The 15,354-nt window shown below is 35.7% G+C and overlaps 3 protein-coding genes across 12 annotated transcripts in view; 2 read left to right on the top strand and 1 right to left on the bottom strand.

Moving 5' to 3' along the window:
* Positions 1-8,114, top strand: part of usp (ultraspiracle) — a 43,319-nt gene extending 35,205 nt beyond the window's left edge. For all 10 annotated transcript variants that reach the window (XM_043417452.1, XM_043417445.1, XM_043417450.1 and 7 more), the window contains 3 exons: positions 320-487; positions 3,033-3,339; positions 3,725-8,114. In XM_043417452.1, the coding sequence (XP_043273387.1) occupies positions 320-487; positions 3,033-3,339; positions 3,725-4,324 (1,075 nt within the window). In that variant the 3' untranslated portion in view covers positions 4,325-8,114. The remainder of the gene's footprint in view (positions 1-319; positions 488-3,032; positions 3,340-3,724) is intronic.
* Positions 8,115-8,451: 337 nt separating this feature from the next.
* Positions 8,452-11,293, bottom strand: Tctp (translationally controlled tumor protein). Its single transcript, XM_043417457.1, has 5 exons — positions 11,138-11,293; positions 10,643-10,713; positions 10,070-10,257; positions 9,303-9,572; positions 8,452-8,988 (listed from the first exon to the last, which is right to left on the bottom strand). The coding sequence occupies exons 1-4, from the start codon at positions 11,163-11,165 to the stop codon at positions 9,341-9,343; spliced, it is 519 nt and encodes a 172-aa protein (XP_043273392.1). The 5' UTR covers positions 11,166-11,293; the 3' UTR covers positions 8,452-8,988; positions 9,303-9,340.
* Positions 11,294-11,630: 337 nt separating this feature from the next.
* LOC122409703 (la protein homolog) lies at positions 11,631-15,326 on the top strand. Its single transcript, XM_043417442.1, has 6 exons — positions 11,631-12,109; positions 12,410-12,763; positions 12,998-13,140; positions 13,311-13,641; positions 13,723-13,855; positions 14,605-15,326. The coding sequence occupies exons 1-6, from the start codon at positions 11,858-11,860 to the stop codon at positions 14,691-14,693; spliced, it is 1,302 nt and encodes a 433-aa protein (XP_043273377.1). The 5' UTR covers positions 11,631-11,857; the 3' UTR covers positions 14,694-15,326.
* The last annotated feature ends 28 nt before the right edge of the window (positions 15,327-15,354 follow it).

Below are 15,354 nucleotides of genomic sequence, written 5' to 3'. Positions count from 1 at the left end.
GTCACGTTTTGTTTTATTCTCTCAAATGTTCAGTTTATCATCTCTCTTACAACCAAACATATTTCTGATAAAACTTAAAAATATCTGAATGCAGAATGGCTCCCCCATTAGTGATGTAATCGTCGGTGATTTATAAATAACCATTCGTCAAACGTCTTAATTAATCAAAGTGTATTCATCGATGAAATAGGTTCATAAGTGGCCTTGAAACGTTACGTTGAAATCCGATAAATGAAACATCATTTTGGAACAATAACACAAATGTTTATTATGCGAGGACATTAAATATCCATTTCACATTGTATTTCTTCTATTTTAGATCTTTCACCGTCGGTTGTCACAGTAGCCTGTTGAGCACATCGCCCAGTGGTCAAAGCAAAACAGGCTCCGGCTCACCATACCCACCGAACCATCCCTTATCGGGCAGCAAACATTTGTGCTCCATTTGCGGTGACCGAGCCAGTGGAAAACATTACGGAGTCTACAGGTTAGTTTTGCCCTTTGATGCGATGAGTTCATTCGACTAATTTCAACGGTCAATTGTTTCAACATAGAGTGGAAAGTCTGACTTCATTGGCGTTCCAATTGTTCCATCATGTTCTCCATCGACCAATTATTCCATGTCGTTTTTCATTGACTTCAAATCTACAAAAGTGTAGGCGCAAAAGTGAGAGTTTTTAGTTAGTTAAAATGAGACATTTTTTGGAATAAACCAAGCTCATTTATTTCGCTTGTTTAATTATTCTATACAGCAGTTGTTGGCTCAATAAGTGAGTTTCGCGAGGCATTTTATTCGGCTATGCTTTCGGATCGAAGTGGCCACCGCTCGAACGATAAAACTGAATGATATCATTGTGTTGCCTCGACCATGAGAAGACTCTTGCATGCTATCCTCCCAATGTTTTCCTTGGCGAAATAACAAAACGCAAATACGATTTAACGTTTCACCAGATAAATTGGAGACCCTGAAATACTCGGAATTTTAGTCAAGCGCCCATTAATCTTGTCTTTCGAGTGATAAAAGAGCTTGAAATTTGAAACGAAACGCCGCCAATTGTTGTACGTCGAGGAGTTACGAGGACTGCAGCAACGACGAAACTCCCAATATTTTTTTCCAATTTTTCATACCGATTGAAAAACACTGAAAAAAATAATGCGTTTTGTTTGCTACTGAACAAAGTAAAAAAGTACATTTTTTTCTGCTCGCTGGAAAAATAGAGTGAAGAAACGAAAATACGGAAAATACTCTCGTTTTATTTCTTGTATCTTAGAGCACTCGTGTCTCATTATATTGCAATACAAGGCCACCGTAAAAGTCGTCACTACGTGTGAGAGATGAGAAAAAAAGAGTGGATATGATGTGGGCGTCGAGTCGTCCAGAGCCGGGGGAAGGGATGAGATTTTTTCCTCTTTTTTTCTCTCCTCTTCTCGTTGACGCTCCCCCCTCTTCCTCGGCCTTTATTCACTGTGTACATGATACAGCTTTACTCGTGTGCACCTTAACACTCCAAACGAACGCCCCATTTTTATCGCTAATGGACACCTCGTTGAATATTTGGCGGGGCTTCGTCTAACCAAACGAAGAAAAATCTTGCTTCAGCTCATCTCGCAGACAGACACTCGACGTTTTTCAAAAGTATGCGTTTGTGCATACAAGGAGTCCCGAAATTCGTGGACTCACTTTTCAATAATAAATCAGAGCGGGGACGAGAACTTTGATCAGCGTGAAATTTCAAGGCTCAATTTTTAAAATCGTTCGTAAATATAACGAGACATCGAAGTTACGTTCCTGATCGAATTTCTTTTCGCCCAGCAGCTACTAAATTTTTCTCAGTCATTCTTTATTCCATCTTCCTTCGAATATTCGAATTTTTTTTTCCGCTCCGAGTGTTTCAATTTCCATTATATGAATTTCATATTTTTCGGAGGGATCGCGTCGGAAAATTTACGTGAAGAGGAGGGTACCACGTGGTCGTATAAAAGTGTACAAATAGATTTTTGTACATTTTTATGCTGAGAAAATATTGCGGCTGGAGTCATAATGCAAACACAAAGAAATGAGGGCAGACTTTATTTTTTGCCCTGAGCTTGTCTGGTCAGAGAGATTTATGGCTTATTAAGCAGGCTGCAAATGAATTCTTCTTGGCACCTGAGAACGAGCCTTTTTCACCTTTTTATAACCGTATTTTTCAACACTGATGAGTACTACTTTTTGCTCGTATTGAAATTCACGTCTCTGGAATAAAATTTAAATTGTCATTGAAAAAGACTAAATAAATGATAGAGAACTATCACAATTTTGAGGTTACGAAACCAGCTCAAACTTTTCTTATCACTATTCAGAAAATCTTCAACGAAGTTATGAAATGAATGTTGGTATTTTTAAATTACCATAATTAAAATAAACTTTTCTCCTCGATTATTCGCAACAGTATTCACGAGCTTTTATAAAATTATCAATACATTCTCGTGATCTTTGATTTCGGTCTCATTATTATAAATTGAAAAAACGAAAAATTGAACTTTTCAAAAGCGCTCGTTGCTCGAATGGAACGATGACCGGGAAGAGGTCACCAAAGACTGAACCGCTCTTTCGGGAGTTGCAACTATTGCAAATTTATTTTCATGCCGAATCAAAACTTTCAATGAACGTTGATTTCGCGTCTGCAACGAAAATAAATTAATGCGTTCGTAGAACTTGGCCGATGATCTGGCGGAGCAGATATTTGGACAGTTTCCATATTTATAAGAATTCAAATAAACAAATATCGAGCGTGCGTTCTACACGTGTGCAACCGATCTTCAACTTTACTTCGTTTTTGCAGCCATTCGACGAAATAACAAGTATTTTTAACACTTTGATTTGCTATTCAATCATATTTGACGTAAACTGTTTTGATATTTCGATAAGAAATATCGACAGCCCTTTGGCAATCCATATGCCGATGTATTTTTATTTGAGGAAAAAATTTGAGGGAATGGATGACGACGAAGTGCGTTTAAATAACTGGCAATGACAATTCTCTTTACAGTTGCGAGGGTTGCAAAGGCTTTTTCAAACGTACGGTACGCAAAGATCTTTCGTACGCGTGCAGGGAAGAAAAGTCTTGCATAATCGACAAACGACAGAGGAATCGTTGCCAGTATTGTAGATATCAAAAATGCCTGGCCATGGGAATGAAGAGGGAAGCCGTGCAAGAAGAACGCCAGCGAACCAAGGAGAGAGATCAGAGCGAGGTCGAAAGTACCAGCAGTTTACACGCCGATATGCCAGTCGAAAGAATATTGGAAGCTGAAAAAAGGGTCGAGTGCAAACTCGAACATCTAGGAAATTACGAGGTTCGTCTTCGGCCACGATCATTCATTCGTTGAAATATTGTAAAAATATTTTGAAATGTAACAAAGTTTATTAGTATTGATTCTTTCGTTTAAAATACCAAAAGCCTCGAGAAATCCACTAATTGACTGAGTGATAAAAATAAATATGTATTAAAATAGAAACGTTGGGACGTTTTTGTGATTGATAAGATTTAAATATACTTTCACAATCGGCTTTGAACACAATGATGAAAACTCCTCCCTCGAGCAGATCTTGGAAAAATAATATTTTGAAATGTCTAATTTTAATTCAATAATTAAAAAAGCTGTCGACCTTGAAAAGAGAATAAAATATGAGATAAATCTGTTCCATGCAATAAAATAATAACGTCACTTTGATTTACAGAATGCGGTGACGAATATCTGCAGTGCAACGAACAAGCAATTGTTCACATTGGTTGAATGGGCGAAGCACATACCCCATTTCACGTCGTTACCATTGGAAGATCAAGCGATGCTGCTGCGAGCTGGCTGGAACGAATTATTGATAGCGGCATTTTCGCATCGTTCGGTCGAGTGTATCGACGGTATAGTATTGCCGACGGGTATAACAGTGCACAGAGCATCGGCACAACAGGCCGGAGTTGGTGCGATATTCGATCGTGTGCTCTCCGAATTGGTGGCAAAAATGCGAGACATGGAAATGGACAAAACGGAACTGGGTTGTCTCCGCTCGATAATATTATTTAATCCGGAAGTACGAGGTCTCAAATCGGCCCAGGAAGTCGAATTATTGCGAGAAAAAGTTTATGCCGCCCTTGAAGAATATACGAGGATCGCGAGACCCGACGAACCAGGAAGATTTGCCAAATTACTTCTTCGTTTACCCTCCTTGCGTTCGATCGGTCTCAAGTGTCTCGAACATCTATTTTTCTTCAGGCTCATTGGCGATGTACCCATCGATTCCTTTCTCATGGAAGTTCTCGAATCACCCTCCGATCCCTAGGAACAACGTGTGGTGTGCCGCGTTATCGAGCACACCGCAGACATGTAAAAATAACGCCAGCCACAACGCACCTCTGCTCTGCTACACCCTCTGCCTCAGGTCGTGACACGAACCTCCAGAATTCAATATCGACGCAGCAACGATATCGTTATTTTTTAATATTCGTGTACAGGATGTCCAGGTGTGAATAAACAATAGTAAGAATATCGATGGACCGATTATTCACGAGTCGGAAAGTCAAATAACCGTTTTTGGATTCTGATGAGTTCGTTAGTATTAAAATGTACGAAGCTTACATTTATATGGTACAGACTGTTCAAGTACTTTAAGTTAAAAGCGATTAATTTAAGTCTTGGAGAAAAATCGCGACGAAACTTTCGAACTTTTAATTAACGAAACACCCTCAAGAAAGTGAATCCTCGAATGCGCAGTATCGTTTATTTTAATAAACGTTTTTTTAATAAATAATTCGTTCGATCAAAACAGCCTGAAATTTGTTAATTAAGGCCAAGATATTTAGAGAACGAGTAAGAATTTGGGGGGAAAAGACATTTTTACGATTTTGAGGTTTCCTCGAGACAACAGATCGAATTTTGGTCGGAGAGAAATTACCGGCTGAACGTGTTTCTCATCACTTCGATAACGAAGACGCAAAAGCCGGTTCATTTGTATTTTTTTAATAAAACTTTCTGTATTTGTTACTATATTCCTCTTTTTATTTATTATTGGAAGAGTCGAAATAAATCTTCGAAAAAGAAATTGTCAGACGATCATTTTGATATTATAGTCCGTATAAGTTGGTCTGTTCCCGATTTAAAATTGATTTTGTTAAAAAATTTTTCGATTTATCGAAGCTTTAAAATTAACTGGACATTATCGATTATTGACCTTGGGACATCCTGTACAATCATATCTAGTGCGCCAAACGACGGGTTAATATTTACTTATTTTGTATTTCGCTATTGTGTCTCTTTGCGATTTGACGATGTATATTTTCGTACAGGCAAACAATGCACTCTCACATACACACGCGTACGAGCAAATGTGTATTTATCGTTGGTAAACGTCGGACAACACCCAGGGGCATTTTCTCAGACCATGAGGCCCGGGGAATTCTCGTACTTGGCGACGATTCGTATTGAGAGCATACGCGACGCGATCGCCTCCGAACAAACTACGATGGCAGGTCCCCCATTTAACGAATGTTGTATATTCGTCATTTCGTTGCAGTATATGTGAGCATTACATGAGGTTGCCAATGCCAACTGAGCCAGTCTAACGCTCTTTTCTGTTATTTTTAATTATTAACGTCGTCGATTCGTCTGTTTTGATTATGAAGAAAAGTTTTTCAATCGAATGAAAAATAGCTGTTCAATCAATGTTACAGAAATTTTATCAATAACTTTAGCTTCGTGATTATTTTTATTTTTCAAATAACTTTTATGCCTGGCATATGACAGAATATTTATTTCGACATTTCATCGCAAAAAGTTGCGATGCTTTTAGAGTTTTGATGTCGTATCAGTTGGTTTGACAAACGAAATGTGTAAATGTTTGTGTATATATAAATGAATGAATGACAACAGAACCCACAACGAAATTCTTCGGCCACGTAATTGAGCTGATCACATGTACAGATGAACGTTTTGATCGGACTGAGTCACAAAATGATTACGTTTGTCTAAAAACGCTCTCAAGTTCCTATTAATAATTGCGCTTTGAAGTTTTTCTTACATTTCCTTTCTTTGTTCTCTGTCTAATGAGTAAACGGTTCGAACAATCGTGCACACATTATAAATATTTTATTGTTTAAATAATCAGCAGTTTGTCCGCTAGTTCGGCAAATAATGTCTTACACATTCCAACTCGAAGTGAGTCTCTCGATACGGATCGTTGTCCATTCGAGATTGTACGTAGCACGATGCGTATAAAATTATATAAATATATGAATGTAGAAAAAATACATACAAATATTTATATAAATAAACATACACGCGCCGTATTCAACGTGTATATTTTCGTAATTTATTATTTTGTACATTCATCGAACACATTTGTATTTTTTTTGTCAATATTACTGCGTATTCTCTTTTGTCACACATCCACCTTTTATCGAATGGCGAATAAATGAAGAAACAGCAACGACGTTCAACGATGAAGAAGTTACTGGAGTTCGGTCATGTACAAAAATGTGGTGAATTTTTGTAAAACTGCATGTACAAATATCTGTCGGCTGATTATGTTAATAATTGTTTGTTGAAAATAGATTTTTTTTAAATCGTCAAATAACATGTCAGTTGCTTCGTCAACTTAACGTGAAGTTGTTTTATTTTGTCTGATGAGTATGTTTTTTTAGATCTGAAACAAATTTTCGTGGTGTCTTTCTCCCCAATCTCTCATCCATTGTAGTACGATCAATCGATCGATTCACGGTTGATATTTCGATGTTTTTTTTTTTTTTTAGTACCACAGAATTTTTATTTGCATCACTGGCCGATACGACCTCAATGGGTATCGGTGAAACTATTCGTTCGCAATCGAAAATTACAGTAAATTCAAAAAGACAAAACAATAAACCAAGATTTTAGGAGCATAATTGCTATACTGCAATATAAGCGATGACACGTAATTGATAATAGATTCTTAATCTCAATGTCGATCGTCTGAAAATAAAAGTTTCTCAAATAATTGATTGCAGCTGAAGGATCTACGAAGCACAAATAAAGAAAGCAAAGAGAAAAGAGGAAACCAATGCAGGTCACGAAATTCCGTGTCTCATTCGATGGGCTAAGTTTGTACAAAAACTATATTAAAAAACTCGTATATTGGCACTGAATTTGGTTGTGGGTAATCGAAATAAGAGTCAAGTATTACCTAGTTTTTAATCATGTAAACTTAAGATGCAGCGTGTGCATATGAATATGAAGAGAAAATGCGAAGAATATTTGAAGACTATTACTAAATCCAACCCCAACAAATTAACTGGTCGTTCAATTGATCAATTTCGAATTGAGGCTAGAATAGAAAAACCCTCGTTGCTCCTTTCAGCTTCGATCATAATATCTCTGTCGATTAATTCAACTGCTCGTAACCCGAACGATCATACTTACACTACGATAATATTATTACATATAATTATGAATAATATCATTACCGAACATATTTCTATTTTTGCGTGAATGCATACGGTTGTTAGTTGTTGGTTATTGTTATCTATTTGACGAGTATTTTAAATGTTAACATCTGTCGTAAATGAAAATTAAAGAAAATATAAGAAAAACAATAGTAAACGAAACAGCATAATGCAGGATCTACTCGATTTATTTTTTTCAATTCACTAACCGAAATCCGAGTCCGAGTTTCGTTTCAACAGTTTAAGACGCACGTCGAATTTTTTGAAGAACTCAATTCGTAACTTCATTACCTCCAAGTGGCAATTGCAGTGTCGAGGTCCTTCGACTTATTGTTCAATATACAAAAGAAAAAAACCGAGGAATCATTATAAGAGAATGCAAATGAGTGATGCGGGCGCGAATGCTATACCTGTGAATGAAGTTTCATATGACCATATATATATATATATATATATTGTTTTAATAAAGATATCTATACATATATTGTAAGATACGATTATAATAGCGCAATAAATTGTCGCGATAATCAATAGGACAATTATTAGTTGAGAAAATAATTGCTTTGTAAATATTTTTAGAAAATTCAATAATGCTCGAGACACTAAACTTTACGCTCAAAAAATGATATTAAAGATTATTAATGTTGATGCAATGAACAACATTTGGTGTTCGTCTACTGGATTTACTTTTACAATTTATTTTGTACTTTTATGCCGCATTCTTTTCCGAACAGGTCTTATTATTCCATTTTTGAATTGAGCTATTTGTGGATTTCGAAATTCCTTTTTATTGCATGCCAGTTCACGGATTTGCGTATAAATAGGATTCGGTGATATTGTTTGCAAAACTTCACAAACGAAAAACAACTAAAAATTTTCTTTGATAAACTACCAACGACTGTTCTTCAATTTTAATGATGAATGTCAAAGATCTTCACTTTGAAAAGTCGGACGCCTTCGAAGGATAGGACTTGAATTGACAAGACTACAACCATTGGGAGTTATGAAAACATCGTTTTATTTATTACGGATATATTGAGTTGGTCACACGGAAAAAAATGTCAAACACCGACATAACTGTTTCAATGTTAACGTTGATGGAAACATGTTTTGATAACGTTCCCTTTCTTTTCGCTATTTCTTTCCCCATCTTCCACATACAATGCTTTTCTTTTTTTGTCGAGTATCACGTGGAGGTCATGTCGGTGAGTATAAAATATATAAATAAAACAAAAAAGAAGAAAGCTGAAAACAATGTGACCCACATAGCAAAGTTCATGATGACGGTATGAGGATTTTTAGTTTCATGAATCAAGATTTTATACACAGTCTAACATTTTTGTTCTTTTTTTCCACGATTGTTCTAGTCCACTGTCCATCAGATTTTTTCTCTCTTTTCTGTCAGATTCCAATTATCGACGTGTTACATATGTTTTTTTTTTTATTTTTATTTTTGGAAGTTACTATTCGCTCGGTAAATAAATTCCATCTCAGCATAGCGACGTTATTTGCAGTCTTGATTCCGACATATCTGGAAAATAAAATTATCCGTATTATAAAAATTGAAACCAACGGAATATGTCACGAAAATAAAAAATAATGAAGTTCGGATCGCAATAAAAATCATTTACTATTAGTTTTCGACCCGTTTAATTTTAATGAAATTGATGCATCGTTGTCCAGTGTATTTTAGACGCTATGAACACTTATTCACAGCGGGAATCGAATCACAAATATTGATTTTACATGTTTGTGCATTGTGACAAATGGAAATATTCAAACATTTGCCACGAATTGACATGTACGAGAAAAATTACGATTATTATTTAGAGGATTTCTACTTACAAAATTTTTCCACAATTTGTTGAATATCTAAGAATTATTTAGAACTTTTCTTCTTCGAGGCCGTGCTTAAAGAACATTAGTACTGGTACAGATTGACCGTCGATTTCACGGTATTCCATTAAACCGACAAGCCCGTCGATGTCCATGGATTCACCGGTGAAGAATTGCAACTCTTTGAATCTGCCCAAAATGTCTTTCATTACTTTGTTCATATTGGTCTTGAAAAGTTCAACTTGATCGGGTTTTGTCTCTTCGAGTTTGGCAACCAATCTGTAATAGCGTGACAGTAAATTAAAATTTTATCGTACACAAAAATATGATGATAATCTATTCGAGAGACAATCAGTAAACCTTATTTTTACATTATCAAAACTTGTGCTTTCTGTTATTTTTTAAAATTGGGGGTCGTGATTTGATTTTCTATTGTCGGTCGAAATCAATTTGAATAATTTTTTCTAATAAATTTTACGAAAGCACACAATTAAGAGAACTTTCAGAGAAATCTAAAAAACCAAAAAGAAATGGGCAATGAATTCAACAAGAAAAAAAACCAATTTCAGTTTCAGAGTAAAATGTGCAATCATTCATTTTGCAGTATTTATATAAAAATATAAAATGTCTGTTCAATATAAAAATGGAAGACACACATTAGGACAGCTAAACAATATTAGAATAAGATAAATGAATAAAATATTTCACCAGTGATATGGATCGAACCTTTTTTTATTATGAAGAATGCAAATATTGTTTAAATCGAGTCAACTTACTTTTTCATATAATCCTTCAGGTAGAGCGTATAGGATTTTTTGTCACCAAAGGCAAAGGTCTCTTGAAGACGATGATTGAGGACAACATCAACGCCACTCTCAACTGCTTCGTCTGTGCCTTCGTCAGCTTCTTCAGCAGATGGATTGAAGCCGGCAATTTCGATATTACCAGCTTTTCTACTAACAAGCTGTTGAGAATGGGAGTTTTACGTCTGATCGTTCATGTTTACTATATAAAATTTCTTGTAGCTGTTACATGACCGGAACTCTCGATAAAAATATATGACCTCAACTTTATGTTTCCTTTGCACTTGTTACAATTCAATGCACGGTCATTGAAAAATCTGCATGACAGATTCCTTTAAAATTTACTTTATTTATCAAAGATATTGAGACTGTTCTATTTTAATTTTGATAATTGATCAATATTGGGTAACATATCAAGTGTAGAAACGCATTACTATTGTACAATTTGAGCCAAGAAAACATAACTTCATGCCAGTGTGCAAATGACTGAATAAAAATTGAGCACAGAGCAAAATGGTCAAGAATTTTGGAAATATTGATAGGTACCTTGCCGTAAACTTCGTAGATGACTTCGTCAACGAGTTTCATCTTGTAGGTGTCCGAGAACATCTCGTCACCTGGAAAAATGGTTCAATTTGCTATTTGTTTTATTGCAGCTGAAAGACTTGTAAATTAGAATGATTTATAGGTTGTTTAAAAAGGGTCAGATTTTTTTTGACGTCACGATGGACGAGGGTACCTCGATGGAAACACGTAACGACCATATGCTAAGGTTATGTTTCGAAATTCAAAAAATTGAATGGAATTATTTCGAAAATATCAAGACAACAATGAAAAAGTTCTGCATTCATGATTCAGGCATATGAAACCATCTTGATCGCTTATTCAGATAAATCATTGGTCCGGGTGGCATCGGGAAGAGAGACGTCCGAAACGTCATTGAAACTTTCGACAAAAATGTCGTTAATAAATTTTAAAACGTAACCGATTCAAAAAATACAATAATAATCATAAGCTCCGAAATTTCGTGCATTTACTTACCGGTGAAGATATCTTTGTAAATCCTCATTTTGGAAGATGGAGAAAGATTTAATTAGAGCTAAAACTAAGTAAGATACAGTCACCCGTCAGAGCTAACCGGAAGGGAACGAACCAAGAAAAAGATCACCGTTATGATACGATTAAAATGGCTACCAGCTTGGGTGCCTGAGTGAGTGAAATACCGCGCCCCCACTACTTTACCTGGATAATGCGGTACTACGCTAGTTTTTCGATTCAATTCTGTCAAATCTCAAATTTCAAATGCATTTATTTTTTACATCGAAATTAATTAAGGTTTTATTGCTTTACTCATTTATATTTTATTAATGGGAGTTTTCTTTTAACGATACGAACGAGCAAGGTGTATTCCACAATGTGACTACTGTCAGTTTGATTGGATTGTACATTTCGTAGAATTTGAATATGCGTCTTCCAAGCCTATATGATATAGTTGCTGTTTCGACTGCGGTGGCGAGTAATGGCGGCGTGGTTGGGCTTCACTTCCGGCTTCACTTTGTGGCACGAACGATTTTACTCGTGCACAACATCGTCGAAGAAATAATTACACACGTGTTTCACGATTTTTTGTTTCATTCGTAATAACGTATTTTTTCGAACATCTTTTACTTAAAAGTTTGACCAATCCAGTGACGTATATCGATACGTTTTTTGATTTATTTATCGTACGTTTGTTAACGTAAATTCAAAGAAGACGATAAAATGGATAATGGTACAGAAACCAAGACCGAGGAGCAGGTTAAGCAGGAAGAAAAAAAGCCGGTAGAAGAGATTAAACCAGCCGGTGAAATAAAGGTCGAAGAACCCGAAGACAAAATAAAGGCCGAAGATATAAAAGTTGAAGGCATTAAAGTCGAAGAAAGTGAAATAAAAAAAGAGGAAGTTAAATCCGAAGATGTCAAAAGCGAGGAAATCTCGGACGAGCTGTTGGAGAAAATTAAGGCGCAAGTTGAGGTACTTCGAAATATTCAACTCCCTCGAGCAATGAATCACCTTATAATGTTAACTTACGGTGGAAAAAACATTTCATCACTATGATTCAACAATTGAGCATGTGAAATTAACCGAATCGATTGCATCAGAGAATGAAAAAATTGGAAATTGCTCTAATTAATTTGATTATATCCATGTTTATAGTTGATTCATTCCTACTATAAAATGAGAAACTTTTAATTATTTTGTTAATTCTATGCTAACCTTTGGCTGCAGACATTTAAATCTGATTTTGGACAAATATTTGCTTTCATTTAACAGTTTTACTTCGGCGACATCAATCTCCAAAGAGACAAATTCCTCATTGAACAAACAAAATTGGACGAAGGTTGGATTCCAATGACAGTTATGCTGAACTTCAAACTGTTGGCGTCCATGAGCAAAGATCCCGAAGTTATCCTCAATGCTCTTGAATCTAGTGAGCTCATCGAGATCTCGGAAGATAGAAAAAAAATCAGACGCTCTCCTGAACATCCATTGCCCGTGTTCGACGAAGCTTACCGGAAATCTCAAGCTGAAAGAACAGTCTATATCAAAGGATTTCCTCTCCATGATATATACATCCAGAAACTTAAGGAATTTTTCAAACCCTATGAACCGTTTGAAAATATCATCGTAAGTAAAGCCTCTGTCTCCCTTTATACATCTTTATAGTTTTTTATTGAACAGCAAAAAACAGAAATTCATGTTTTTAATCTTTGAACAATTTTGAGAATTCGAGTCTGAGAACTGCCGAATCTTGTATTTGCACCAAAAAGACTGAAAAGAGTTTTGAAAGACTTCATTATATTGAAAACAGAATTACTGTAGGACCAAGCGATTTGATTTACAACTACATTTGATTTACAGATGAGAAAGTTCCTGGATAAGGAAAAGAAACTGAAATTCAAAGGCTCGATCTTTGTACAGTTTAAAACACTAGAGGGAGCGAAAGCCTTCATGGCGAGAGAATCGGTCAAATACGGTGATACAGAACTCATCCGAAAATACAGGTGTGCATGAGATAATTTATTTCTTTTGTAATTGATTTTTTTAAGGAGCGTTCGGATTTTTATTTCGTTCAATAAAAATCCGTTAGTGCTGTCATCTTGTTTGAAAAGAATCATCCAAAGCACATTGTTTTTTCATGTTTTTCATCATACATTTTCATTTTCAAATACAGCGAAGATTATGCTTTGGAAAAGGCAAAAGAGAAGGAAGAAAGAAAACTGAAAAAGGGTGAAAAGAAGGAAAAAGAGACCAACGAGAACGATCACGATTCGGAGGGAGGTGCCGATGAGACGAATGGAAAATTCGAACTACCGAAAGGATCGCTCGTACATTTCACAGGCACGTCTGCGAATACAAGGAGAGAAGCTATCAAAAAAAGTTTGATGGAGCTTGGTGGTGAGGTGGCTTATATTGATTACGAAATGGGCAAATCGGAAGGTTGGGTTCGTTTACAAGACGCGAACTCGGGAAAAGCTCTCGTTGAAAAAATGAATGACGGTAAAGTGAGTACGAAATTCATTGTCGATTTTTTCTGCCGCAACCAATTGCGTTAAAATGATTGTTTTTTTTACTTTTATTTTCAGCTGACCATCAACGATGATGTGTTGACCTTCAGGGCTCTAGAGGGTGAAGAAGAGACTACGTACCTTGCCGACGTTGAAAAGACCATCAAGCAACTGCGTAACAGAAATAAAAATTCGAAGAAAAGCCGACGTGGTAAGATTCTTTGATGATTTTTTATTTATTTAAAGCAATATTTTCACTCGTATTTTCTAAAAAGCCAACAAAAATCCATTGTCTGACGAATGTTATGACACTTGATGAACGAAAAATTTGTTGTATTTTCTTCCATGATCAGTTATTCGAATTGGATGAACAATTTAACATTACGACGCTGAAGTTTGCAACGTTGGAGTCCAACGAAATGAAGGGGAAAAAAATATTTGTAATTGAGCAATTTTTTATTTCACGAAGTATCGGTGCAGGTTGAACAACTGCGAATTGCAAATTTGGTTGGGAACGAAATTGGAGAATTACTGGAATTTTTGGAGGGTTTTTTTTAGATCATTCCGTTGGACTCCAACGTTGGAAACTTCAGTGTCAGTTAACATTCATATTAAAACACCGAGGTTGTGTCTTTAAATTCAATTTATACGTCTTGCTCCCCGGGGGTTTCTCGAGTTTATGAATTAGCTCTCGGAGCAACGACTGACATTTTTGTGTGAATTCTATTCAGATAAACCAATTTGTAAGTAGATTACAGTTTGTATATAATTCTCGCGGTATATTTTTGAGCGTACGAACCCTGAAAAAAATGATGAATAGCCATGCTAATACTGAGGGATCTCCAGGATCTCGCTGAGTTGAAATATTAAGCAGCTCTGATTAAAATGATGAATGAAAAAAAACGAAGTTAAAAGTGTATAAAAACGCTAAAAAATCGCGTATAAAATGGTTTGTTATAGGGCGTGGTGCGCAGAGAGGTAGAGGTAGGAAGAGGCATGGAAGTCCAGCTGGTGGTGCGACTGCAGCAAAGAAATCAGCCAATAAATAATTTCATCGAGCTAACCTTGAAGTATATACATATACAAATATATATTATAGATATATCGTCATCAAACTATATTTTTATTGACATTACGAAATTTCGAGAGATCAAGTCAGTGACGATCAGCGACTGAACTGGCGACCTCACGTTGAAAAAATTTGTTCATTCCCACAAGTTCAGTTGCCTGAAAAAAAAGAATCGTTTCCAGAAAACGACATTTCATGATAACTATTTCGATGCCAATACTGCTAAAATGTGGTGTTAAAATTTCAAATCTCCATGTTCGGTTACTCCATGTTCGGTATTCCATAATTACAAGATAAAATGAGTTTTTTAAAGTTTTCTAGATGAAGATTATTCATAACTTTCCCATAATCCAGTCTGCGAATTATCATTGAAAAAGTAACAGATCGTCTAATTTTTTTTATCCATTGATGCGAACGCAGCTAAACTTTTGTTTAAACGAGAACCATGAAAGTTTTACTTGGATTTGTTAGAATGGTTTTAATGTTTTAACGCCAATTTGACTCAATGGCTGGTTATCGAAAGAAAACATTTTTCCAGTTATAATAACATCGAGATTGTAATCTCGTGTCGAAACGGAACAAATAAAGAGAACTTGGTGTATATTTCATAAAACCCAGTATTTCGTTACTTCGAGTTCGCG

The sequence above is a fragment of the Venturia canescens genome, chromosome 4, assembly GCF_019457755.1.
Source record: "Venturia canescens isolate UGA chromosome 4, ASM1945775v1, whole genome shotgun sequence".
Taxonomy (NCBI): Eukaryota; Metazoa; Arthropoda; class Insecta; order Hymenoptera; family Ichneumonidae; genus Venturia; species Venturia canescens.
This window is presented reverse-complemented; position numbering and strand designations above follow the sequence as displayed.